Consider the following 25,182-nt stretch of genomic DNA (forward strand, 5'->3'; position numbering starts at 1 on the left):
CTTATGCTGACCTCTCCCACTCCTTTTGCTTTTCTCCTTCTTCCGCTGCCCCAAACTTGCAGAGATTCAAAAGGAAAAACACAAGAGAAAGCTTACATTTGACTGTAAATTTTCAGTGATTCCACAATGAACTCAAAGAATTTTTGTATTTCAGCTCAGAAAAAGTCTAAAGAGAATAGTTATTGAAATCAGAGGTGTTTGAGAAAAGAATTTTTAAATGAGACCAAGTAAGTGCAAAAAGGATGTGGATGGCTAAAATTGTGAGCTTTCTTTAGGTAAAATTTAGTTCTGTCTCTTCCTATACACAAGTAATGACAATATTGTTAAGAAATTACTATTTTTATCCAAGCTATTCTCATGTGGACAACAAGTTCTACATTTGACTTAAGAAGCAGGGAAAAATTCTCATTTTAGGCCTATATGTTGTGTATTTTATTTTATTTTATTTTATATATATATATATTTTTTTTTTTTTTTTTTTAAGTTAGAAGAGTGGAATACAATATTACAAGTAAATATTCATACAATCATAGAAGATCCTGAGTTGGAAGGGACCCACTAGGATTGTCAAAGTCCATCTCCTGGTTCTGCACAGGACAGCCCCAAGAATCCCACCATGTGTCTGGGAGCATTGTCCATGATATCCTAACTGTAGTAGTCACTAAAGAAAATCCACTGTGGAAAGCAAGTGTAGAAACTCTTCCTGTCTCACATTTCATCAATAACTGCAACTAAAATATTTATGGCAATGGCACATAAAACAAAGAGCCCATTAAGTGTAGAAGGTGAGTAGGTAGCAAAACATGTTTTCTATATAAACTGACCTTCAGCAGTCTGTGAATCTTGGGGATAGCAAATCCTCATCCTGCTGTTAGTTTTTACTCTAGAAAGTTTGAAAACAAAAGCTTTTCTCTCAAAGGCATATGCTAAAGTTATTAAGCCACATTGTTGTTACACAGTATGAAAAGTGCAGACTAGATCACATCACTAGTGAAAGATTTACTCCCTGCCTCTTTTGTTTCCTCATTTCCTTTACCCCTAATTCAACAGGTGTTGAAGGAAAGTGGTTGTTACTTCAGTAACCTCTTTCTAAAACAACTGAAGAATAGGTTTTTATTTTTTTGAGAAACTAGAACAAAGTAGGAAGCCTAAAACATATTTTTTCAGTTTAAAATGTGATATTTCTGTAAAGGCCTTTTCATTGGTTTATTGGGTCATGCTTGAGCTTTTACAGGTCTTGCAGATGTGGTCTGTTAGCTGGAGCTTCAAGTACAGTTAGAAACAAATGAACACTTACTAAATGTATGAATTATCTGCTAGTAGGACTCATCTGAAATCCCAGACCACAGGAATGTGAACTCAGACTTTTATATGGGTCACCATAACCTTGCTGCAGGCATCTCAGATACCACTAGCATCTAGGTTAATAATTCCTTTGACATCTGCAAATAATGGCAAATAAATCTTTCAAAATACTGATATCTGATATTCTCAACAGCTGTGTCAGTTGGTATCATAGGGCTGGAATCGCTCTTCTGGTGACTACCATGAATGCTGGCTCAGCTGGGTCCTGATGGGTCTCTTGAGATGCTGGCCTAGGAGATACTTTTTTCTGCTGCTCCACGCACAAAGAGGCTCTTGCGTGGGCACAGGCTGGGTTGCAGAGCAGCAGCATGTGCTGCAGGAAGGCACTCTGCAGTTACACTGGCATTGTACCCTGAGCGGCATGTAAAACAGAGCAGAACTAATGAGATCTGCTTCTCAGAAGGAGAAAAAGGAGTGGTGTAGCCTGGCTGCCTTTTTTTTGCTGGAGCCATTATTTACAAGGGTGAGGTGCTCTTACAGCCAAGGGCTGTTCAACATGGACCTGCTTTTTTGTGCATGTTGATAATTCAGGTTTTGTTGAGGAAACTCAGCAGGAGGAACTTCTCCCTCTGGTGGGTCTTGGGCCCACAGCACGTTCTCCTGCCCAGCTGATGCAGGAGAGCAGTCAGCTCCACACTCAGGCACTTGATGTTTCACAGAAGGCTTTGAGACTCCAGCAAAGTGGTGTTTGATGAGGCTGCATCTCTGGGTTTGCTTCACTGGTTTGGGCTGTAGGAGCCTGCTTCCCCATTCACTGCATACACAAAATATAGTGTATGAAAAAAATAGGGTTTGTTTTCTCTTTCTTCTTTGGTTCATCTATGTACTTCTTTTGTCTAATGCTGAGTGTCACCTTCAGATGTTTCATAAGATTTTTGTAGAGGCTGCCCTAATATTTTCATGACCTAGTAGTAAATTTCTAATGAAATATTTTGCCCATGTTGTGACCTGCTGTATGGAAGAAGAACTATTTCCAATAAATCTTGTCTATTAAATCTTCTCCTATTTATTTTGTAAGAATTCCTCTTCTGTTTGGGAAACAGGAATCAGAATTGTCTTAATCACTGTCTGAAGAGGCAGAGTAAGCCATGAGAAGTAGCTGCTCTTCGTCAGAAATAAATCCATAATTGATCCTGATTATAGTATACAACTATGGAGGCCACCCAAGAGGAAAAACAGATGGCTCCCAAGCCTGGAGATAATAGTCTAGTGGCCACAAATTCTAGGTTTTGACTGGAAACTTGAGCATCGTGAAGAAAAAAGACACTCGAGGACCTAGTTACTGAGTGGACTAGTAGAGGAGAAACAAAAGCACATAGATGAACTTCTTTGACATAATTTTCTTTGCCACTGGGGAGTATGTGGAAGTAAGTGGACAGTTTATTGTAATGACTGTTTTGCTGAAGGACCCTTTCCTATAGCTCATCACTCAGGTACTTGTACTGGTGTGCTCTGAGGTGGGGCAAGGGAAACTGGGGCAGATCTGTCTGGGTGTTTCAATACACGAATGTTTACAATCAGGCAGTACAAACACACCTTGCACCATGTGTGGCTTCTTTCACCACATGCAGTCCCAGGAGGTTGCTGCATTCATGCCCTGTGCTAGGACAGGCAAGATATATCAGTAGCACGATGTTTCAGTAATACTGCATGGCAGGGTTTTCAGTATGCCTTTTGGTTTTGTGCACAGTTTGCCACTAAAAAGTCTGCAGAACAAGGTGAGATCTCCACCTATCCCCAGTTAACCCTGTCTGTATGGGAGATGAAGCTGATGGTGCTGATGGCCAGCTAAGGAATACAAAGAAACTAAGTGTTTGAACAGTTAATTAAAGAAATATTATCATCTTTCGTAATTTGTTTGTTGATATTGCTGTTAAGGAAAAAGAAAATCACAAATCTGGATGCCCTTTCAGTTAATATGGACCATCTGTCTGGTTTGGTCTACTTTTCTGGCAGAACTTTTACTTTTGTGGTTCTTTTTCTTCTCTTTGTGATTATGAAACAATCCCCAGTGGCGTGTCAGAAATCACCATTATAAATGCTGACAATTGTTCTGGGGTTAGCATTAAAGGCTTCTAAAACCCGTGATATGTCTGAAGCTGTGCGTATAGTCGTTGGCTTCAAATGGAGGTTGCCCTCAGTTGTGAACACACTACAAATTCTTTTAACACAGAAATGCTTGTCAAGTGCAGATCAGAACTTGGTCGCTGGGACACCACTCCTAAGGGGAAGTGGAGTTTGGCAAGGAACCAGTTGAATACAGTGGCGTGGCTGGAGACCCACAATCCCAAGTGGTGAAGGTGGAGGCGGGCAGAGGTTCTTTGTACCAACAAAACTTTGCCCTGAAATGGTAAAATACCAGTCACAGCTGTGCACAGACTGGTTGAAAAGGAAAAAGTGTGCAAGGCTGTTTTGCAGACAGATTAGTGCTCCTGCCTAAAATACCTGGCTTCTTCTGCACATTATTCTTCCTGCCTTGATTTTGTGGGAGTCTGCTGACTTTTATGCCTGATTGGATGAGACTAGGATTTGACCTGTGGCCTCTTGTGTGCATCTCTTGGTTGTGAAGAAAACTTAAAAGGGGTGTAAAGGAACAAGAAAATGGTTTAAGTTTGCTTCCAGTGAACTAGCAGCTGTTTTCCCTACAGCTGAACTGGTATTTGAACATGAATCTACATACTGTGGCAAGAGAAAGGAGGAGAATGTTTAATCTAGCATTCTGGGGAGTTTTAGTGTATTATAGAATTTGAATCTCAAACATATTTAGGAAAAAATACATACAGAGGCAAAGAAAATACCCTAATAATACACTAATTAATTTTAAAAAGTACTGGTTTGTTTCTGTTCTGAAAGTAGAAATCTTGACCCTCTACTGTGATGTGCTGGATGAACTGAGGTAAGATGCCTTTCATAATCTTTCATAACCAGAGGAAAGAATTAATAACTATCTTTAATGCTGTGTTTGGACGTTCGAGTTTTTTTACTGGTGTTGAGACTATCTTTCTATTTCTAGGGCCAAATAACACTGAACAAAGTAAAATAAAATGTAATGTTCTCTTTGTCTCCAACATAGTGTTCAAGGATACACATCTTTTCAGTTTGCAGCATCTCTAGGCAACTGAAGACCTTTGCCTATTTTCATTAAGATCAAGTGGAAGTCTTTTTCTTCCTTCAGTGGGAGCACAATTGAGTCATTACATACTGCTTCTTGAAAGCAATGTCTGATCCTATTCTCTTTCCCTTTTTGTAGGAACCCAGAGTGCAGAGAATATTTCTCTGCCTGTTTTGAAGAATTTTACCCCCCTGAACAACACTGGTTTTGACCTCCGTCCTTGGAAAAAACTGCCTGCTCTTAGAGAAGAACTAGAAACTACATTGATGTGAATTAGGTGATAGACTACTATGTAAGATTGTCACAGGGTGAAAAATTTAGAGGTTTTGGGTTTGGTAATCTAGTAAATAGATAAAAGCAAAAACCATCAAAATGGAGGATTGTTGTTGTTCTCCAAACCTTCTTCTTCTTCTTCTACTACTCCATATTCTGCAGCAAAAGTAGTTTGGGATGATTGGATAGAGAATTCCACAGTTCCTGGCTGTGTCACTAAATATTTGGTAGAAAAGTAAAAATAATGTACATTTTTAGTAACCATTGGTTAATTTACCTTTAAAAAGGCTGTGTAAATCTTGGTAATAGGGCTTTCTCCTGCATTCTCTGCTTTGTGCTATGTCTGGGTCATGCTAGTGACTCTTTTTCTCTGATAAGAATTAATAAACAACTATCAAGAAGCAGTGAAGGCTGAGAGTCCCGTTTGTCTCTCGAACTCCTGGCAAGGACTTTAAAGATCTCTCCCACCAGGAGAGGCATAATTACGGCATGGTCAGTGTCACCTTTTTACTTTTTACTCCTCATGTCTATTACAGAAATTAATAAATACTAATATTTTATTATTCTCTAGCCTTTTACTACACTCTTTTTTTATTTTCAAAATTCAGTGTGTTGTTTTAGCACACAGGAACCATCAATGGAAAGACTTAGTTAATAACATTTGGAGAACGTTACAAACAAAACCAGGGAAATACATCACTGTGAGACAGGTTGAAGTAAGCTGAGTATTCAATTCTGCCTGCGCCAGCATTTCAAAAGTATGGTTTTTTCACCACTGATGTTTTTTGCTTCTATTTTCATCAGGAGATTTTGAATCTTCATTGAAATCTACAAGGGAAACATGAAGAGTTAATTCTATTTTTAAAAACAGGAGATTGTGTAAAGTGTTGGTATTGAATGGAGTGTTACCATAGCAAAGTCAAACATGATTGGACTCTCTCGTGCTTGACATAGTGTAATAGGGTTTCTGTTATTTATGCATGTCAAAATTTAGCTTCCAATACTAACAAACCAATGTCATTCTAGTTCTGGTTTGAATTAGCAAAAATCAGAGCTTTTCTTTCTACTCTCATTTTGTAATAACAGTGCCAATTAAGAAATAAGACACCAGCCATGAACAAAGAAGCAGTTCCTGCTCTAATGAGTTTGTGGTCTGAATTCAACAGGCCCGATGGTCACCAGCTGTTTTACAGCATCAAACTTGTATTTCCATCTTAAATTGGATGTCCTCATGCAATGTAGTTCCACTGGTTCAGGGAGCTTTTCTCTTGTTTTTGTGAATAAACTGGAAATTAGAATTATGATCTCTATAATTATACAAATGTCTGAAGAATCATTTACTATATGTCTGTCTATAAAACCAGATGTTTTCAGTCCTGCTCACAGAAGTCTCCACTGGTGGTTGGGAATTTCTTTATCTGAAGAAAACCAGCACAGGTAGTTCTTAACCACAAGTTATTTCAATGAAGACTTTTGTAGTTTTTTCTGAATAATGTCCTTCATATAAAAATGTTATTATTTTCTGATAGGTACCACATTTCCTCACAGATCTGCAAAAAGGAATAGCTGCTGCTTTCACACTCATGTTTTGTGTGAAGCTGCCTGCAGCAATTATGAAAAGCTCCTGGCAGGACTGAATCAGGGGATTCCAAGTGGGAAGACTTGTTGATCATGGTGTATCTTTTTGGCACAGATTTTCACATGTCTTTTCCATCAAATTTCTGGCTTCTTCAAAATGGGACAGCTCATTTCAGTAGAAATACACCCATACATACACTGTAGATTTTAATTACCATTTTGCTTCATTGCTACCACATCCTTACCAAGTACTAAGTTGGCCATAATCTTTTCAGCTGACCTCAGACTTTTCAGCATCATTGCATGGCATTATACCATTAAACATGGCTCCTTTTAATTTTAGCACAGTCCATAATTTGGGATACTGATATTTTATCTCTATTTCTACAGATTCTATACTTATTACAACCAAAACCTGCAAGTGTTTACAGTGCCTAACAATTGGTGAATAAGTACTGCTGTCTTTCCTTTAATGCGCTTACTCATAGCATAATAGGAAATCACAATGCACAGTCAGGCCATGAATACAACATCTCATTTTAGGGATGGAAAATGCAGTGATTTCTGAGATCGATATAAAAACAGGTGGTGTGTCGTGTTTCCAATCCCCATGTGCTGTGTGATTCCTGTTTGGTTGAACAGGTAACTTTCAGCAGGGAGACAACAGTACGTGAAAGTACTCCAACTGTGTTGGGAGCTCTAAGGAGCAGGAATTAACAAAATGTATTTTGTTTCATGGTGGGTTTTGTGGTGTTTAGCCTCATGAAGTTCAACAAGGAAAAGTACAACATCACGCTCAAGGGTACAAACAGCCCCAGGTACCGGTACATTCTGGAGGCTGCGCAGCTGGGAACAGCTTCACAGAAAGCACCTGGGGTCCTAGCAGACACCAAGCTGACCATGGGCCAGCAGTCTGCCCTTGTGGGAAAAAACCCCACCAACAGCATCCTGGGCTGTGTGAGGAGCAGTGTTCCTGGCAGGGGGAGGGAAGGGATCCTGCCTCTCTACTCAGCACTGGTGACACCTGGGTGCTGGTCCAGTTCTGGGCTCCACAGTACACAGATATGGACACACTGGAGAGAGTCTAGCAAAGGCTTCAGAGATGATGAAGGAGCTGGAGCATCCCTCCTTTGAGGAAAGCCTGAGAGAGCTGGAGCTGTTCAGCTTGGAGCGCTGAGAAGGCTCGGGGGGGATCTTATTAAGGTGTGCAAGTACCTGAAGGGAGTGCACACAGAGAAGGGAGCCAGACTCTTTCCAGGCATGCCCAGTGACAGGGCCAGAGGAGATGGGCACACACTGAAACACAGACAATTCCCTACAAACAGCAGGAAACACTTTTTCACAGTGAGGGTGACTCAGCACTGGCAAAGGTTGCCTAAGGAGGCTCTGGAGACTCCATCCTTGAAGATATTCAGAAGTCATCTGGACATGGGCCCAGGCATCTGGCTATGGGTGGCCCTGACTGAGCATGGGGTTGGACCAGGTGACCTACAGAAGTCCCTTTCAGCCTCAGTCAGTCTATGGTTCTGTCATAATGAACATGCCTTTTCTAGAGTCTTCAATTAAACAGAACTCAAATTACTCATGCTTTGTTTTACAGACTGATTTTTACGTTATAGAGGTATCTGTAACTGCCATTTAAAATTTTGATGCAGAATCATGATGTTTTACAAAATCCGTAAGACAAGTTTTCAAGTGAAAAACATAGAGATATCAAATTTAAAATTAACAGCAGCAGCAAAGGAACCAATAGCAAATAAACGGAATTGTCAGGTGAGTTGATTGCAAATCTTGCATGGATTAAGAAGCTGTGAACAAGAAGTTACTGAATTAAAAAAAAAAAACAAACAACTAGGATCTATTGATTTTTAAAGTTGGGCATTATTAAATGGTCCCTATGGACATCTAAGATAGTTTAACTTCTGGTGGTTGTATGAAAGACACTTGCCATTTAGCATTATTCTCCATCTGCTTTTGCTCACAGTTGCTACTGTTGTGGAACAAGTTTCTCTTGCAAGCTTCAAATTTTCCATTACAACAGAAATATCTTAATTTTAATATTTTTTCAAAAGACAATCTGGGTTTTTTGCAAACATCACAATGTGCCAGTTAATATAAAACCAGATTATATATACTTGTGATTATAAGTCATGGAAAGTAGCTGATGAATATGCTTGGATTTCTTTGTTCTTGCAGCCAGTCTCGTCGTCTTCTGGCTCTGCTGTCCTGTAGAGGTTAGACCTCCCTGCCCATCCTGCTACTTTGTATTCCTCCGTTTTCCTAACAGTTTCCCTTCCCTCTGCCTGTTCCTTGCAATCTTAGGAAATCACTTACCTGTATATGGTAACACCACGGAGGTGTTCAAAATGCACAGTGAACAAAGTTGCGTGCTGTTTCTTCCACCTCCCGAAAGCAACACAGCTCATCCCTTTGCCTTAGGTGACAAACTCTCTAGTCCACATGGGAAAGGGTTTGTGACACGATCCAGCAGCAATGCATGGAGCACTACCTTGGGATGGCAGGCACACGAGTGGTGTTGAGAAAGGTGTCTTCTACAGGAGACATGCTTAGGAAAAAGAAGATCTGCTTCAGATAAGATCTTAAGATCTTCAGATAAGATCTTCGACACCTGGAATAAACTTCACTTTCACCTGTCCTGGCCCTCATGGGGGTCTTCAGCCACCCTGGTATCTGCTGCAGTGTTAATGCAGGAGAGCACAAGTAATTGAGGAATTTTCTGGACTCCACTTATGACGATTTCCTGACACAGGTGACTGAAAAGCCAAAGAAGTTCTGTTGTTTCTGTTAATTTCACAGAAAATATGGCTGAGAATGTGAATGTTGGGAGGAGCCATGACTGCAGTTACCACAAGACAGTGTAGTTCAATGTGTACAAATACCTGATGGAGGGTGTAAGGCCGATAAAACCAGACTCTTCTAGTGGTGCCCAGTGACAGGACAAGAGGCAGCAAGCACAAAGAGAAAAATACGGGAAATTCTACTTAAAGAGAGGAAAAAATTTTTTAGTGTTTGGTCAATTAAACAATGCATCAAGTATCTTAGGCAGGTGGTGGAGCCTCCATCCTTAGAGGTATTAGAAACCCAACTGAACAACAGTCCTGGTAAACTTGCTGTAGCTGGTGCTGCTTGAGCAGGGGTTTGGACTAAGTTACTTCCAGAGATACCTGCCAACCTCTGAGATTCTGTGACATGAATCTGTGATAAAAATATATTCCAAAGCACATTTCATAGTAAATTTTAGAAAAGCTTATTCATAAAGAAATTACAGGGAGGAATCCTGGCTGACAAACCAATTTGAAAGGGTGCTTTATTTAAAATTACAGAAGCATCAGCTTTCTTTAGCCTGTTATGCACAATGCCATGCAAATAGCAGCAGAACATGCTCCTGTTTAATCTCCCATGCACTTCTACGGCCCTTTCAGCCCATGGCTTCACTGCTGTGCAGAAGGTGAGCTAAGTGACGCAGTAAGCTGTCATGTAACTGGGACTAATGTGCACCATCAAGCAATACTATTACTCACAAGCTGTCAGTTGGGGTGATGATTTCCAGACTGTCAGACAAGTATAAAGGAGATCAACAGAAAGTTAATTAGGAGATGATGTGTTGACAATACCCAGATTTCCCTTTTCATAATGCTAGATCTGGACAAAGAAGCGAGTACCCCAGTGCTTAGGTGAGGTGGAACAGTGATGAGCAGTGGCTCAGTCAGTCTGAGGAAGCTGATGAAGTTGTTGCTATGTCATCGTGACTGTTGAAAGATGTGTGGGAGCCCTGCTCTGGAGCTCTGCAGCAGACCAGTTGTTGCCCCACCTGGAACTGAGCAACTCAACCCTTGTTCTGGTTTGTTCCCTAGGTGGCTGTAGGTATTGGCCACATAAACCTCTCTGTGAGATTTCACCTTGGAAAAAAAGAGTTTAGGCACTCCTGCATGTCCCAGAACCAGCAACAATCAATGTATAGAAACCAATGGAAATAGGGGATCTGGCAGCTTGCTAGTTATTGGGTCCATCTTGTTGTGATGCTGGAACTAAAAATGGGGTATTCCTAACCAGAAGAGAACACAACTCAAAGACATATACATATATTGTGTAAGTCAGTCATAGGACTCAGTCCATGACAGCACATTGTTGTGGAAACCTCATACCCAGAGTCATTAATTATTAGTCACTTCTCCCCTTGGACCTTGCCATATACTGAAATCCTCACTCACTGCTTTTGTCTCTACATGGTAGCAAGAAAGCCACAGAACTGTAACTTTGTCGACAACTGAAATTTGCTTGTTTACCATGATGTGCAGCTTTTGGTGCAAAGACCACTACTTTCTCATCTGACAATTTTGCCCTGGTGTGGGATGGTCAGGGTGCACACACAGATTGTTGGAGACATTGATCAGGTCAGCTGACAGGGCAAAACCACAGCCACAAGAAGGGGTGTAATTTTGGCTTTTCTTTTTTTGTCTAAATAAAAAACTTTAGAAGGAATAACGTCATCTGTTAGCTTTAAAAACAGGAAGAAGAACTTCTAAAGTTTCTAGATTTACTTTTTTTGTTTAGAGATGATCAGTGTGAGTCAGTCATTCCTTCTGCCAAGCTGGAAACACTCATAAGATCCAACAGTCTCTAATAATTCCTAGGGAACAAATATTTTAACCTGTGGAAGATATTTTTATCCTTGCAGATTTTGTAATTGGCAAAGCTTTTTGGTTGGAAAGCAAATCAGGAATGACAAAGTGATGCTGTCTCGTTCATGAAAATTGGCTTCTAAGGAACAGAATATGCAGGGATTTTTCTGTACCTCCCTGGTTTGCGTTCTTTATGTCCACTATTTGGGTCCTATACTCCCTTAACTTGGGCTACATAATATTTCAGTTTGAGAAGCCTTACTCTTCTCACACCAACCGCAGGGCAAACCAGGAAGAAGTAGACTGAAGTATAAAACCGGGGTATGAAATGCCAATCAGGCCTTAACTGTTCAAACAACAATAAATATATAAACGTCTGAGCTTATTAGCATGCCTTCTTGCTGGGGAATGAAATGGGTGATTTCAAACAATAAACAACCACCGTGTTCATCTCTCTCCTCCTTTCAACAATTTATTTTCTCATAGCATTGTAATAAATGCTGCACTAAAGATTTTGAACAACTGCTTGAGTGTCACAACATTCACAGATAAGAAAAAATTGGTGTAGCAGGGAAACAAAAGGCAAGTTTTGCCCATGAAACAAGGTGAAAGTCAGATCAATTGGCTATGCAGGAACACTGTGGAGCTGCCGTTCAGGTTTTTCATCAGGTAGTTAACAAGTTATGACCTGTAATCAAAGTAAGCAGTACATTACAGAGATTTTTCTTTGTTGCATGTAATCTGTTGAAATGCTGGCATTTAACATGAGTGGGCTGGGGGGAACCCTGTGGCAATACCTGCCTGTACAGCTTTAACTATGTATTTATCTCATGGCCCATGTATTTATGCTGTATATCAAATTGAAAAACAATGAGCAGCTGGAGCTGCCTCTTTAGGGGGTTGTAAAAGTGAAGCTGTACTTTTTGTGATACTCAGCAATCTCTAGTGTTGAGTAAGTGTCCTGATTTCCTTTGCAGTTGTTGTAAAATAGTTTTCTTCCCTTTGTTATGCATTTGTAAAACTGCAGCATAGTTCCTTCAGGCAAAAATGCTATATGTATGTCAGCTCTCTTGTTTCTGTGGTGGTGGGTTGGCTATCTTTTGGTTGTTTTATTTAAATCTCATACACTTCCTATTTGATGTCGCAACTGGGACTGCTATTGCTGTGAGTATGTCTTTCATTTATGCACATATGTACATGTCCTTCCTCTATTCAGCATGTTTTGACAGAAGAGATGGTTCCAGAGAGAAAGATCTGACACAGGCAGGAGGAGATACCCGGCTAAGAGGTGGATTACCGCGTGACTTCAAGCCACACAAAATCCCAGCCCAGCAGCTAGGTGAGTGCAGTGACTTCCAGCTGTAGGACTCTAAACCCCAAGGATACAATGCAGACATGGTGTCTGCTGGTTCTTTGCTGACTCAGGAGACAGAAAAGGTCCTGACACAGCTGAACTAGTCCTGCGACAGGAGGTCTCTCTTAAAGAGGGTAACCCTTCTCTGCAGGATTTTGCTACTTTTTTGGGCCGAAATTTTGCCCCTTCCAGGGGTGTTCATTACCCTATTTCAGTCTGAAGAAGCCCCTGGAATACTACTTTACAGCAAGATAAGGCACATGCAGGTCCACTGCACTCAATTCTAAAAAACAGGCACTAATGATTTTCAACAGAACTGAATAAATTTTCCTTTTCTTGTCTCACTTCCTTTTTTCCCCCCCATTTTCCATCTCTGCACATATCGTCATATTTGGCTTTGTCGTCTGTTTTCTACAAAGTTCTGCAAAAATAATGTCATCTGAGGGAGAAACTGTCTGCAGGGCATTTATTTGTACACAAATAATATTTTACCATGGCAACCCTAATTTTTTTCATTACACAGTCCTCTGGATCATGAAATAGCTTTTGAACAGCTGGTCATTCCCCTGCTTCTTCTGCAGCTGATATCTTAAAGAAATCTTAAAAATAGATTGTTACACGCACAGAACCAATAAAAAAAAGGGACACCATCCATAGAAAAGGTTTTCTTCAATAGTCAGTGGCTTTTTTTCAAAACAATAAGTAAGAATTACTTATTTTAAAGCAATTAGTGATGTTATTTTGCCTCTTACTAGGCCTAATTATATTTACTTTTACACCTATACTGTAGCATCTGGTACAAATTACTGTCCATGGTGTTTTGTTATTTCTGGGTTATTAAAAATTTTTGCTTACAATTTTTTCTTATACCTGATTCATTCCATAATGTCCAAAGAGGATAATGTCACTTGAACATTTTTTTGAACAAAAAAATGCTCTTCTATTTTCAGAACTAAAATTTGCAGCAGAATACAGATAGCCTATATTGGAAAGAACAGTTTACTTTGGCCAATTGGACTTTGCTCCAATGGGGTCCTCAGATAACTAACACAGACCCTAACTTTACAACTAGCTGTCCTTGCAGGAGATAACACCTGTTCACGATGTACACTGACCTACAGCTTTGTCCTGAGCCCCACTGCCATCCCAGGTCTTTGGGCTGAACAAGATGTTGCTCACATTTCAGCTCTGAGGTCTTTGATTTCCCTGGCCCTAAACCAAATCCTAACTTTAGCTTTCTGCAGAGTAGAGGATAAACCTCTCCAGTTCAAAATATCTGATGTCCTTCTACTCCATCCTGAGCCCAACTGGATTTTCCTGAAATTTTGTCTTCATGGGAAAACTTTGCAATTTACAAGCTAGTTACACTGGCAATCATTGTATAACTACCTGCTCCAGTACATCTTGTTTCAGTGTACTGTAAATCCCTTCTTAAATGAAAATATACTTGCGTTTGAATTAATATTTTAACTATACTTTTGCAAGTAGTCCCTATTCTATATTTCACAGAATCACAGAATATACTGAGTTGGAAGGGACCCACAAGGATCATGGAGTCCTGTACAGGAGGTCACATCTCAAGAGTCACACCAGGTGCCTGTACTTGTTTAAACTCCTGTCTTCATGTAGAACAGCAAAGGCTGTTTTTTCATCTAGATATGACTAACCTTCAGTAACTAGACACTCACAGTACAGCTTTAATTGAAGAATTTATTTTTATTCTCACCTGAGTAGTTGAAATATTCAGCAAAATGCCTAAATCTTACAGTAATTCTGTGGGTTTGTCCAGGAACAAAAACCTCCTTGAATATCGATCCCCAAAAACCAACATATGGAATATTAATGTTTCTTTCTTCTTCTCCCTGAGTTCATTTCATAAATGCTCATCTCTAGCAGAGCATCTGGGGAGCACAGAAGGGCTCAGCTTTGTCATGTGAGGTCTTTTCTTGCGGTGGCTCCAGTCTCTTGCTAGCGAAGCACGGTGCTGTAGCTTGGATTTATGCCAAGAAACTCCCTTACACACATGCACGTGGAAAGACTACTTTTGACTGCTACTTTTTAATCTGCAGTTTTCATCACTGTGAGATTGCCCATCTCACTCTGGCTCTCCTACTTTGCCAAGGATGGTGCCACTCCAGCTTCTACCTACTGGCTTTCTTTTCTCGGCAAGGCTGAGCAGCCTGTGTTGTGAGGATGTAGAAGGGAGTCTTGTAGAACTGCATTCCCTAGGACAGATCAAGCATGGGTATCCTCTTGACACTCCTGATCACTTACACCAACTGCAAAATCACAGTGACTTGTGCGCTCTCTGTTGACTGAAAAGGACAGAATTTGCAGTTAAAGCAATATCCAGTGGCCTTCAGGAGCCATTGTCTGACCAGCAGGCCCATACTCAGCCTTGTAGCCAATGTTTAGATTGCATACAGTCCAGTCACAGAATCACAGAATAATAGAATGGTTTAAGTTGGAAAACACCTTTAAGATCATCCAACTATGCCAGCTCCTTAACTAGACCATGTTCCTAAGAGCCACATCAATATGTCTTTTAAATTCCTCCAGGGATGGTGAATTAACCATTTCCAATAATCTGCTAACTGTCTGGGTTTTTTAAAAAAAATCATAGAATTCAGATGTGAGAGCAGCTGTAAAACATTCATTAGCTGTTAAACTGAGCATTTTGTGCTAGCTATTTCTCTGACACCTGAATGGTGGGGGTTTTTTTGAAAGAGGAAGTTGCAGTTTGCTGGTGCCAGCAGAGTTTTTACAAAGCGACAGTCACTGGGATTTAACTTGTTTAGTAATTCCACATGCAGGTGTCATTCTTGACTGTTCCTTTTACTCTTCTTCATGAAACCATGATGATGTACAGCAAGAATCCACTTCATTTGAGCAGAACTTTCCTTTACAGGGAATATAAACAACATCTGAAAAATATAATCATAAAATAATACAATCATTATAAAAAGTAGCCTGATACTTTTAATGTAAGAGAGTACTTTTAATATAAGAGAGGGGTCCTGTAATCTATTTGTTGCCCCTCACAAAGAGTCAGCTTTACTGAGCAGTGACTTCATGCCAGCTTTAACTTTTCTGAGATTGGCCTCCTGGTCTTTTCCCTACTATGACTAGCCTGCATATTGCCGAATGATTAAATTTTTTTTAAGGATTACTCAGTTCAGCCACTTTTCTGGAAAGTGCTGCAGTACTTACAGATACACATGTATCTCATATATATACATATATACAGCAAATGCTGACTGGACGTATAAAACAGATCAACCTGTTCCTGTCTGTGGCTGTGGCTCTGTATTACAACCCTCAGCAACAGCCACTCTTGCCAAGCTCAGCCACAGCAGGATTCCCTTCACTGAGCTCAGCAGCTGAACCAGCACTGGACTGATTGCAATTTCCATTAACAAATCCAGGTGCCCCTCAAGATCAGTCACCAACCCTCAGCAATCCAGAAGTAGTGGAGAGCTCCATGGATCTCCACATGTAGTTTTCAGAGCATCAATTAGTAGATGCAACTTCAGTGCAAGAGTAAATATACCAAATCAAGATGCAGTATGTGGGGACAGCATGACAAACACATGCACTTTGTTAGGACTAAACCATGCCAGGCTGTGCAGAGCAGGGCCTTCCAAAGCATTATACAGAACCAGTTCAACAGAATGCGAACGAATTTCCTCTCTGAGCCATCCCCAAAAGCACACAGGAGTACCTGCTATGCTGATGTACACATGTGGCTCATTCCATAGACAGCAGGACAAGAGCTTTCCCCTGCTTCACCTGGCAGTTGCCATTTGCTGCTAACAGTACAATGTGATAGCAACCAGAAACATTAAATAATACTGCCAGGACTTCTTCTTGCTCATCCCATGGGTGCATTTCTTCTCTTACCCCACCCTCAGATGGTAAACCATATGGGAGCAGAAATGTCTAGCACAGCCACTGGCTGCTAGTAGCTTCTACCTTACCAGTGGAAGTATTCCTACGGCACAATATGCTTCCAGAGAATGGAGAAGACAACAGCTGCAGAAACTGGCTCACAGGCAAGATAAGAATTGTCTGGAATTCTGAAGCACAGGAGATAATGGGCAAAGGACAGAAGAAATATGAATATACCAAAGCGAAGTTAGATTAGATGACCTCAGCTCAAATTATTTGTATTTTTCTTATTGAAGATAAATATAAAAACATGCCAGGACTTCTGCCTTAGTAGACTTGTAAAGTGTCATGCATGATTATAGTACCATTAAAGCATGTAAGGCATAAAATAATAACATTAACACATGTATATGAGAAGACTGAAGTTTGAACACTGAAAGGCACTACAAGACCTCATTTCCTTTTCCAGTCCTGGTGTCCTTTTCCAACTGAGAACAGTACTGGTGTCCAAGGTCTGAGAACAAGTGGAAAGTTTGGATGTGCCTGGGCATGCAAAGAGGTCTTTTTACGAAGTGTATTTTCCAGGATTTCAAAGCAAACACTGGAGAGGACAGTGTCTGTAGCTGTGCAGAGAATTTGGAAAAGCTCAGACTTTAACTATTGCTCGTCTGCTTCTCTGGTGTTGCAGTTAATCTGCAAAAATGAAAGCAGTCAAATTAATAAAAGTTAAATGGCAGCCCATGGATTAACTTTATGCTTAAAGCAAGCTCACTCACTTAGTAATAGGAACTGACAGGATATGTAACTGGCCTTCTGCCTTATCCTAGATCTCTGCATTCCCCATCCCAAAAGGCAGTAAGGACTAATGTGGCTTACACATTTCCTGTCTGGTCAGGAACAAACTGGGCAAATGCTTACGGAATTAAACTCTGCCATCTGTAGAAGGCTCTTGTACCTCTCAAATACTCCTGTATAATGATTAATGGCACTTCTGACATTGGTTTTCCCTTGTGAGATAGCCTGGTTAGCATGGCCTTGATTATGTAACTCCCTGATATGAAGAACACAAACTAATTGAATGAGCACCAGGAAAGAACAGGGTGAGATTTCAGGAAACAGGAATTAATAAGGCACAAAATGCTTTTACAAATTCATTATTAAGGAAAATGTCTTCTATACATTTCTTGGAAAAGAGTGTAGTGGGCCACTCTGAGGTTTTACATTAGTTTCAGGAATTCTTGGCTCCAGAGAGGTTGCAGCAAGGTGCCAGTTTAAAAACCAGTTAAACACATGGTGCTGTAAAGTTTGGTGGCTGACATGTGCAGCTAAGCCACCTCTGTTAAGAGGTGGAACATCTTGAATATCATCAATGAAAAAACTGAGGGCATTAGCCTCTTCAACTGCTCTTATTGAGTGCTTATGTTAGTGAGTCATCAGCATCCATTGGCTATTTGGGCCATCAGCTCTTCAAAAGTGGTGTATACTGGATAATGCACGATACTGAATTCTGTGCAAAGATAGGCATTTGTCAAAGCTGCTGGAGAAATTTAGCTCATCAACTGCCTTAGTACTGAAATTAATTCATGGAGATACTGAAATTGGCCAGAATAAACTTTTTAACACAATTTGAAGCATTAGAAAGCAGGCATTATTTATCTGCACAGGACACACAGAGGATCTCTCTTCATTCTCTGTGTGTGAGGTGAGAGTTTACAACAGGTTTTTTATCCATCATAAACATATATATTCATTAAAATGTGTCTCTTATCTAATACATAAACATCACTTCCCTAGAACTAATTTGCATGCATCCACTGCCTGCTGGAAGTCCTTTTATGGTCCTGGAGAGTAATAAAAGGGGTCTCTGGCGGTCTTTCCTATTCACTGAATGCTTTGATATTAAAGCATGGTATTAAAATTAAAGCTTGTATTTGAAATACTACTATGTGCCACCAGTCAGATCTGGCAAGTATGCTATGTGGGCAGCCCTACTAGACAAATAGTTCAGAATTTCAGTCCTTGCAATGTAACAAATTAAGTGAACTTAATCTCTTGTGAGGGAAGAACACTGAGACAGTGGGGTTGGAGACTCTATCCCACAAGGAGGGGCTCCAGGACCAGGTCTGGTACATCTGGGAAGGGAGATGACTTCGGCAACACCTAACAGCAGTCCTGGTATGGACAGGAGAAGGACAGAGGAAATGCAGCATCACAACTCCTCAGAGTGGTGCACAGCTGGTGAGTGAGAGGGAGTAGCACAGCTGTAACAGTGGAAACACAGAGCTTTGACAAGGAAGAAACATTTTCCCCAGAAAAACAGTCCAGGAGTCAGGGCCCAGGCAGGCTGTGCTGTCACCAGCCTTGGAGGTTACCAAACCCCAGCTGAGCAACCTGATCTAAGCTCAAAGCTGGCTCCGCCTTGGGCAGGGTTTGCACTGGACACCCCTTGTGGTCCATTCCAAACTGAGTTATTCTGTAACCCTGTGAACTACTACAAGCTCTTGGAGCATCTCAGCAACTGCTGGACCATTCTTAGCTAGAAGTGCAAGGGTACCCTGCCATGGCCCTCTGGAAGGGCAGGTTTAGTGGCTGGGAAGGACAGAAGAGCAACTTGTGGTAACACAGGAACTCAGGTAGGAGCCTCTTTGTCCTCGGCAGATGGGTTTGAGTGGACATTTCACCATTGTGAACAAACACCTGACAGGGAGTACATCAGACAGATCCAAGCTCTTCGAGTGGTACCCAGTGACGGCAGAAAAGCACAAGCTGAAAAGAGGAAAAATCGACTTAAACATAAGAAAACACATTTTCGCCGTGCGGGAGGTGATACTCTTCAGCAGGTTGCCCGGAGAGGAGGCGGCACGCCCCACTCTGGAGGGCAGTCCAGCCTGAGCCACTCCGGCCTCGGGCCACCGTCCGGGGCCGACCCCACTCCGCGACGGAGTGGGATGGGCCGCCCACCCGCGGTGTCCGCGGGCCCTCCCCGTCCCTCCCCCGCCTGCCCGGCCGCGCTGCCCTCCCCGCGCCCCGCCGGGGTGCCGAGCGGCCGCGCTCAGCCCCGCCGCACACCGCGCCCCGGGGCGGCCGCGCTCAGCCCCGCCGCCAGCCCGGCTCCCGGCGCGGAAGATGCTGCGGCTCTGCCTGCTCGCCGCGCACGGTAAGCGGCGGCGGAGACCTTCCCGCCCGCCCGGGACGCGCCCGGGCGCTGCTCCGGGGGCAGCGGCGGCCCCCAGCCCCAGCCCCCAGCCCGCGGCCCCCGGGCCGGGCGCGCCGTGACTGGGGCTCGCTTTGTCCTTGCAGCTCTACGGCTCGCCGGGGCGGCCTTGCTCTCCCCCGGGTCGTGCACCTTCGAGGACAGCGCCTGCGGCTACCAGTGGGACTACGCGCATCTGCCCTGGACGCTGCACGGGGAAGGTGAGAGCGCTGCCGCCCCCGGGCGCAGCTCCCCCTGGGCTCACCTTTCTCCCCGGCGCTGCGGGACCCCGCTCCGGGCGCTGCCGGACCCCGCGGCGGGGCGGCGGCATCTCGGGGTGCCGCTGCTGCCGGCGGGGCGGCGCCGCTCGGCTTCCCCGGGGAACAGCCGCCGTCGCGGCCCTCCCGTGTGGGTGGCAGTCCCCTAACAGCTGGTGATGGGCAGACCTTGCGGGGAGGCGTCTGCACAACCCCGGCACAGGTATCTCCGCAGGTTTCCGCAGGATGCCTCGGAAATCTCCGTTCTTTCTCTTTCTGTTGGGAAAAGGTGTCTTTTATCAAACCATCTTTCTAAAAAAACCCTCACAGCTGCCACATACCTATTAAGCTGCATTATTTTTTTTCGAAATATATTTTGGGTTCTACTCCAAAAGTAGATGCATTTCCAGGGCAAGAGGCAATCTTTGGCAAGAGTATCTTTACAACATGTTCAATTAAGACTTCTCTCCATTTTATGGTACCTTCAGTTCAACAGAAAAAGTCAAGTCTTTCAGTAAGCTGTATTAGACTTACAAGACTTAATGCTACTGAAAAGAGGACAAAATCCAGTCACTGCACAGAGTTTCCCTGCAACTGTAACTACTTCTCAGTAAGTTTTCAGTGTGGGCTCCAATTTTTGAGAGAAACTACATGAACATACCAAAAGACTAAACAAAAGTATACACAGCATGGTTGTAACTGGGTAATGAAATAGTTTAATTTTGATTATGTGCTCACCAAATTGTCATTCATGAAGTGAAAGTTATACTCACACAGAAAAAGGGACTATGTGGTTTTAGTTTTTAAGCACTAAAACAGGTGCCAAGAATAATGAAGAGGTGAGTACAGATATGAAGAGATAGACACCCCCTCAGAACCCCTTAATCAGTGCTCCATTCAAAACTGGCTGGTCCAGTTTTGTATTCCGCTTGTCACTCAGTTGAGGAAAAAGATTTTTTTTCCTCCTGATTCGTGCCCAGTTATCATCTATGCAAAAGAAGTCACCTTCATTGTTACTTTTTAGATTAGTTAGTAGGCTTTGAGAATGTACAAAAACGCTAACTCAGAAAAGCCTGCAAGGATGTCATAATTAAAATACTTGATTTTCCTCTTATTTATTTGATATATATTTCTTAGTTTATTTATTTATTTAAATATACAAAGATTTTACTGTATTTTTGAAGATGCTAGTGGAAATTTAGTAACCATCTTTGCTAACCCAGCTATGCCTCCTGACATCATGCCCTCTTAGTCCATCTGTCTGCAAAGTAGCACTTACTTCCTCCTTGTGATTTACAGGGTAGTGGTAGTGGTATTGATTCAGCTCCAAGGGACTGTGAGATGCTGGGAGCAATATCTGCAGAAATGGGTGTGCATCATGTTGTGCACATCCACACTACAGTGCTTCAGGACACAAGGATGTTTAACCAGAGGTTTGGGTCAGCAGCAGCCTGCTTTTTTCAGTGCACAGAATGCAATTTTTGTTACTGTAGTTTGATCTTTCTGTACAAACATAAACATACCAGTGGCTGCGCAGCTTCTGTTATTGCACATCTTATTTTCAGAGATACATAATGGAACTGTAATACTCTGGTAGAATATGTGGTACGCCAGCTCTTGTAATAGGCATAGTTCTGTCAGCATTTCCATTATGAACAGTTTTTCTGCAGTCTGTAATTTGATCATAGCAAGACATTCTGTGCAAACATTTGGCACACAAGGTATTATATTAGTCTCTTCAGAAATACATTCAAAGAATCACAACTAAATCTAGCTGAAAATAATTCATTCAAATCTACACAGCAGGTGTGCAAAACTAGTCTTCCTTAGATGCTCTTTCATTCTTTTGCCTCCTAAAACCATGCTCCTTTTGGCAGCTCCGTGTCCTGGTGTTTGCTGGTCAGCGTATGTATATGTGGTAATTTACTGGGACAACAGGGGAAGTCAAAAATGGGAGAGACAGCTTAGCTCTGAATTGTTCCACTTCTCCTTGCATTGCTTCAAAGTTGCTTTATTATTTTAAAATGTTATTTGTAGTATAGAATTACATTCAGCAGGTCTTTTATAGGGATTATCTGACTTGCAGTGCAAGTTCTTTCATCTTATAAATCTCTCAATAGTGTAGTCTTGTGCCAAACTGTCAAGGTGATGTAAACATAACTAAAACCGTGCCCAGGAATTTCCACTCCATACTTGAAAGTATTTTGCCCACTTGCCAAGGAAGCCAGTATCTTCTGGTGGGCCAGAATAAGTGAGAATGTGAGAATGAGTTTTGCTTTTGTTTACAGCTATGCAGTCACACTAAAATGAATATGTTTCTAAGGTTCAGCTGCTGTTTTAAATGTTTCTGGATTCTCATTAGTGTTCTGGTAGTTCCAGCATACAAGATTTTTTTTTGTTTAATTTTAGAATTTTCATAATTGAAAATATTTTTATTCCTTTAGCTAAAGTTTTGATACCTGTAACTGGTATTTTAGGACCCATTTTAATCAAGTGCAAATCAAAAGAAAATACTCAATACTACAATGGATAGCTGTTTCACTCCTAAATGCTTTACTCAAGACTGGCAAATCAGGCCCTAGTGAAGTGGCAGTTTGTAAGAGCAGCCACACAAGAAACAATTCACGCATCTGTCCAGTAGACCTGTGCTCCCATAAAACCTCTGCTTCAGTGAAACCCTCTGTAAGCTTCAGGCTCTCTCACATGACTGAATTATGGAATAGGACCATCGAGTATATCAAGGTGCTTTTTTCAACTGTTGGCTTTTTCAGTCACTGGCTAGCTCAGTGTTTGCCTTTTAGAACTATAATGATTTTAGCAGACAAACACCATACAAGGAAAAATGTAAAATACAGAAAAAGCTGTGGATATAAATTTCTAGTGAGCCTGGTTATGGCTGAGAAGCACACCCAACTGAGGTCATGGCCCAGGCTGGGTAAGTACAGCATCAGGCTTGAGGCAGCATGTTCCTTAATGAGCCAGTTCTCTTTTCAGTGTAAGCTGGGAAACCCCATGCAACATGTTGTGCTTCATGTGTTCGTAGGATACCAGCTACACAAGAAACAGTAAAGTTGTTGCTCAGGAAAAGATCATTGTAATATGATCCTGGTTTCTGAAATGAGCAACAGATGAATTTGTATGTTACCAGTGATAAGATCTGAAAGCTTTATGTGAGTTGCTCCTAGACATAAATAAAGGGGACAATGGTCCACTTTCATTTCAGAGGTGTAGGCACGCCCCCAAAAATATTCTTGCATTCATGATGCCTCTGAACAGATAATTTATTTTTACATTCAGAATATAAGACAAAGATCAAACTCTTGGACCCAGCAATGGATAGGAAATTTAGAAATCACATCTGTACACATTGCTACTGTAGTAATTAGAGCTAGTTGAGAAGTTTGAATACCATGTTGGTTCTACTAACACCTGCAGGTGTATAGAGCATGAGTTCATGTCCAGTTATTTTGGGGCATAAAGCTTTGCAGATGTATAGTGGCTGATTTCCATAGGAATTTACTTCTTTATCAGCAGCGTATGTGTGGCAAGGGAGATACCAGTTAATTCTAATACATACTGTCAAATGGTGCAGTGTAAGACTCATCAAATAATCTTGAGATTTTTTTTAACCAAACTGCACAATTATTTTAGAGGACAGACATACTTTGTAAATGCAAAATGGTCCTTGAAACAAAGGAAGATGCTGTATGTAATAGGCAATAATCCTGAGTAGAGTAATAAATAAAACTGTGCAGACCCACTTAAAACAGCAGTAGGAAACACAGCCTTGGGTCAATTGCAGCCATTCTGAAGTGTTAGGTTTGGGCACTTTTTGCATTCCGCTTACCCATGTCCGGCACAGAGATGGCCATAACCTGATTGTAAGAACATCCTGCTCACAGCATTATTACAGATAAATTTCATTAGACACAATAATTATGGCATGTCTTTTCTGTGACTCTAGGCAATGTTTACATTTTTGCTTAGAATATCTGTACAGGACTTGTGTGAACTGTGTGTATGTTTTGCTTTCTATTGCCCTTCACTCTAACATAGACCAGTTTAATAGTGCTAAAAATAATGTGCGTTTTGGCGGTCAGCTTACAGCTGCCCTAATGGAGTTTGCTATGCTGCATCTGCTTGCCTAGATTTAGGCACTAGATAAGAAACTGTGTCCATTACCACAGCAACCTATAGGGAAGAGAGATTGTTTATATTAGCAATGTGCTCCAAAAAGCAAGTGATCATTGTTAAATGTGCCTATGCATTGCCTAATGAGTTTTGTGGCACTGAAATACTAAAGGTATAACTGGTAGTTGATACAGCTGTATGCACTTCGCTCTCATAGGGTAATAGACAGCTTCAAATGCATATTTTTGTGTGTGTTGCCTTCCTTCTAAAATTCTGGAAATGTGTATTACTTCGTATCTCATGTTGCCAAGGGTATATTTTAATAGCACACATTTCAGGGGTTTTAATAATGTTTTCTGTTTCTGCAGTATTTTGAATGGAAAGAGAGATTTCACTCAGAAGAGTGATTACATTACATACAAATATGGCCTTATTTTCTTATCCTTGAAGCATATGCCTATTCTTGCCACATTATTCAAAGACACTGTTCCTGTGATACACTCCAAACCGGCATCTATCAGATAACAATTTATGGAAAGCTGGTGAGCAAGCAACATCCTCTAATAACAGTTTCAGGAAACTGAAGTGTGTCTTTTGAAACATATTTATCACATAGCTACACTTAAAAGTATATGGAAAATAATTTCAAGAGACAGGACAGCTATTGCAGGCCATCAGATAAGTCAGGCGTGAGAGCAGCAGCATAAGGAATCTCAAATCTAAACATTGTCTGCATACCATTTAAATAGCTTGTATTTACAGCTGTGCCATATGACTTAAAACTGACCTCTTTTGATCTGAGCTCTCTGATCTTGAATGTCACATCATGTGGTTGTAATATGCAGAGTAATGAAGCAGGTGATAATTGGTGATCCTACGTTTTGTGGCACAGCAAACACGTAGTGCTCCATCACAAACCTACTGGCAAATAAATTAGCACATTTGAACTTAGTTTTCTTTCCATCTGTCTACAGTACTTTCCTGTACATTGGAAATACATAATTTGAAAATGTAAAAAAAGTTGTAACATTGCTGGCTTTGTACAATTCTTGAGATGAGACAAGTGGTCTCACATGTTTGTTGTGAGATCACTGTATACTTGCGAATCAAGGAGACTTGCACCAGCTTGTACCTAGCTGCAGCAGAACCAGGCTGGCATACCACAGTGCTTGTTTGCTGGCAAGATCTCAGCTGATAAATTCACCCTGCCATGGGAGCATATTGGTTTGGGTCTTCCAAACCTGTAGCTGGGGCATCTCTGCACCAAGAACTGTCTGATGGAGGGTAGAAGCCCTTAGATTGCCCCATGGTCTGTTTTGCCTTGCTCTGATAATTAAAATGTTGGTATTCCTGGCCAAAGTAATTGAATTTGGAGTGACAACTTTCCT

General features: G+C 41.5%; 1 protein-coding gene and 1 long non-coding RNA gene across 5 annotated transcripts in view; one reads left to right on the forward strand and one right to left on the reverse strand.

Moving 5' to 3' along the window:
- Positions 1–12,151: 12,151 nt before the first annotated feature.
- On the reverse strand, positions 12,152–19,742 carry LOC125320322. The gene is made up of 2 exons (XR_007201076.1): positions 19,672–19,742; positions 12,152–15,249 (listed from the first exon to the last, which is right to left on the reverse strand). It is a non-coding gene; the product is annotated as an uncharacterized LOC125320322 (long non-coding RNA).
- MAMDC2 (MAM domain containing 2) overlaps positions 19,286–25,182 on the forward strand; it is a 57,864-nt gene continuing 51,967 nt past the window's right edge. For all 4 annotated transcript variants that reach the window (XM_048292502.1, XM_048292504.1, XM_048292501.1 and 1 more), the window contains exons 1-2: positions 19,286–19,370; positions 19,514–19,627. In XM_048292502.1, coding sequence (XP_048148459.1) covers positions 19,340–19,370; positions 19,514–19,627 — 145 coding nt within the window. In that variant the 5' untranslated portion in view covers positions 19,286–19,339. The remainder of the gene's footprint in view (positions 19,371–19,513; positions 19,628–25,182) is intronic.

This window comes from Corvus hawaiiensis, chromosome Z (genome assembly GCF_020740725.1).
Source record: "Corvus hawaiiensis isolate bCorHaw1 chromosome Z, bCorHaw1.pri.cur, whole genome shotgun sequence".
NCBI classification, from domain to species: Eukaryota; Metazoa; Chordata; class Aves; order Passeriformes; family Corvidae; genus Corvus; species Corvus hawaiiensis.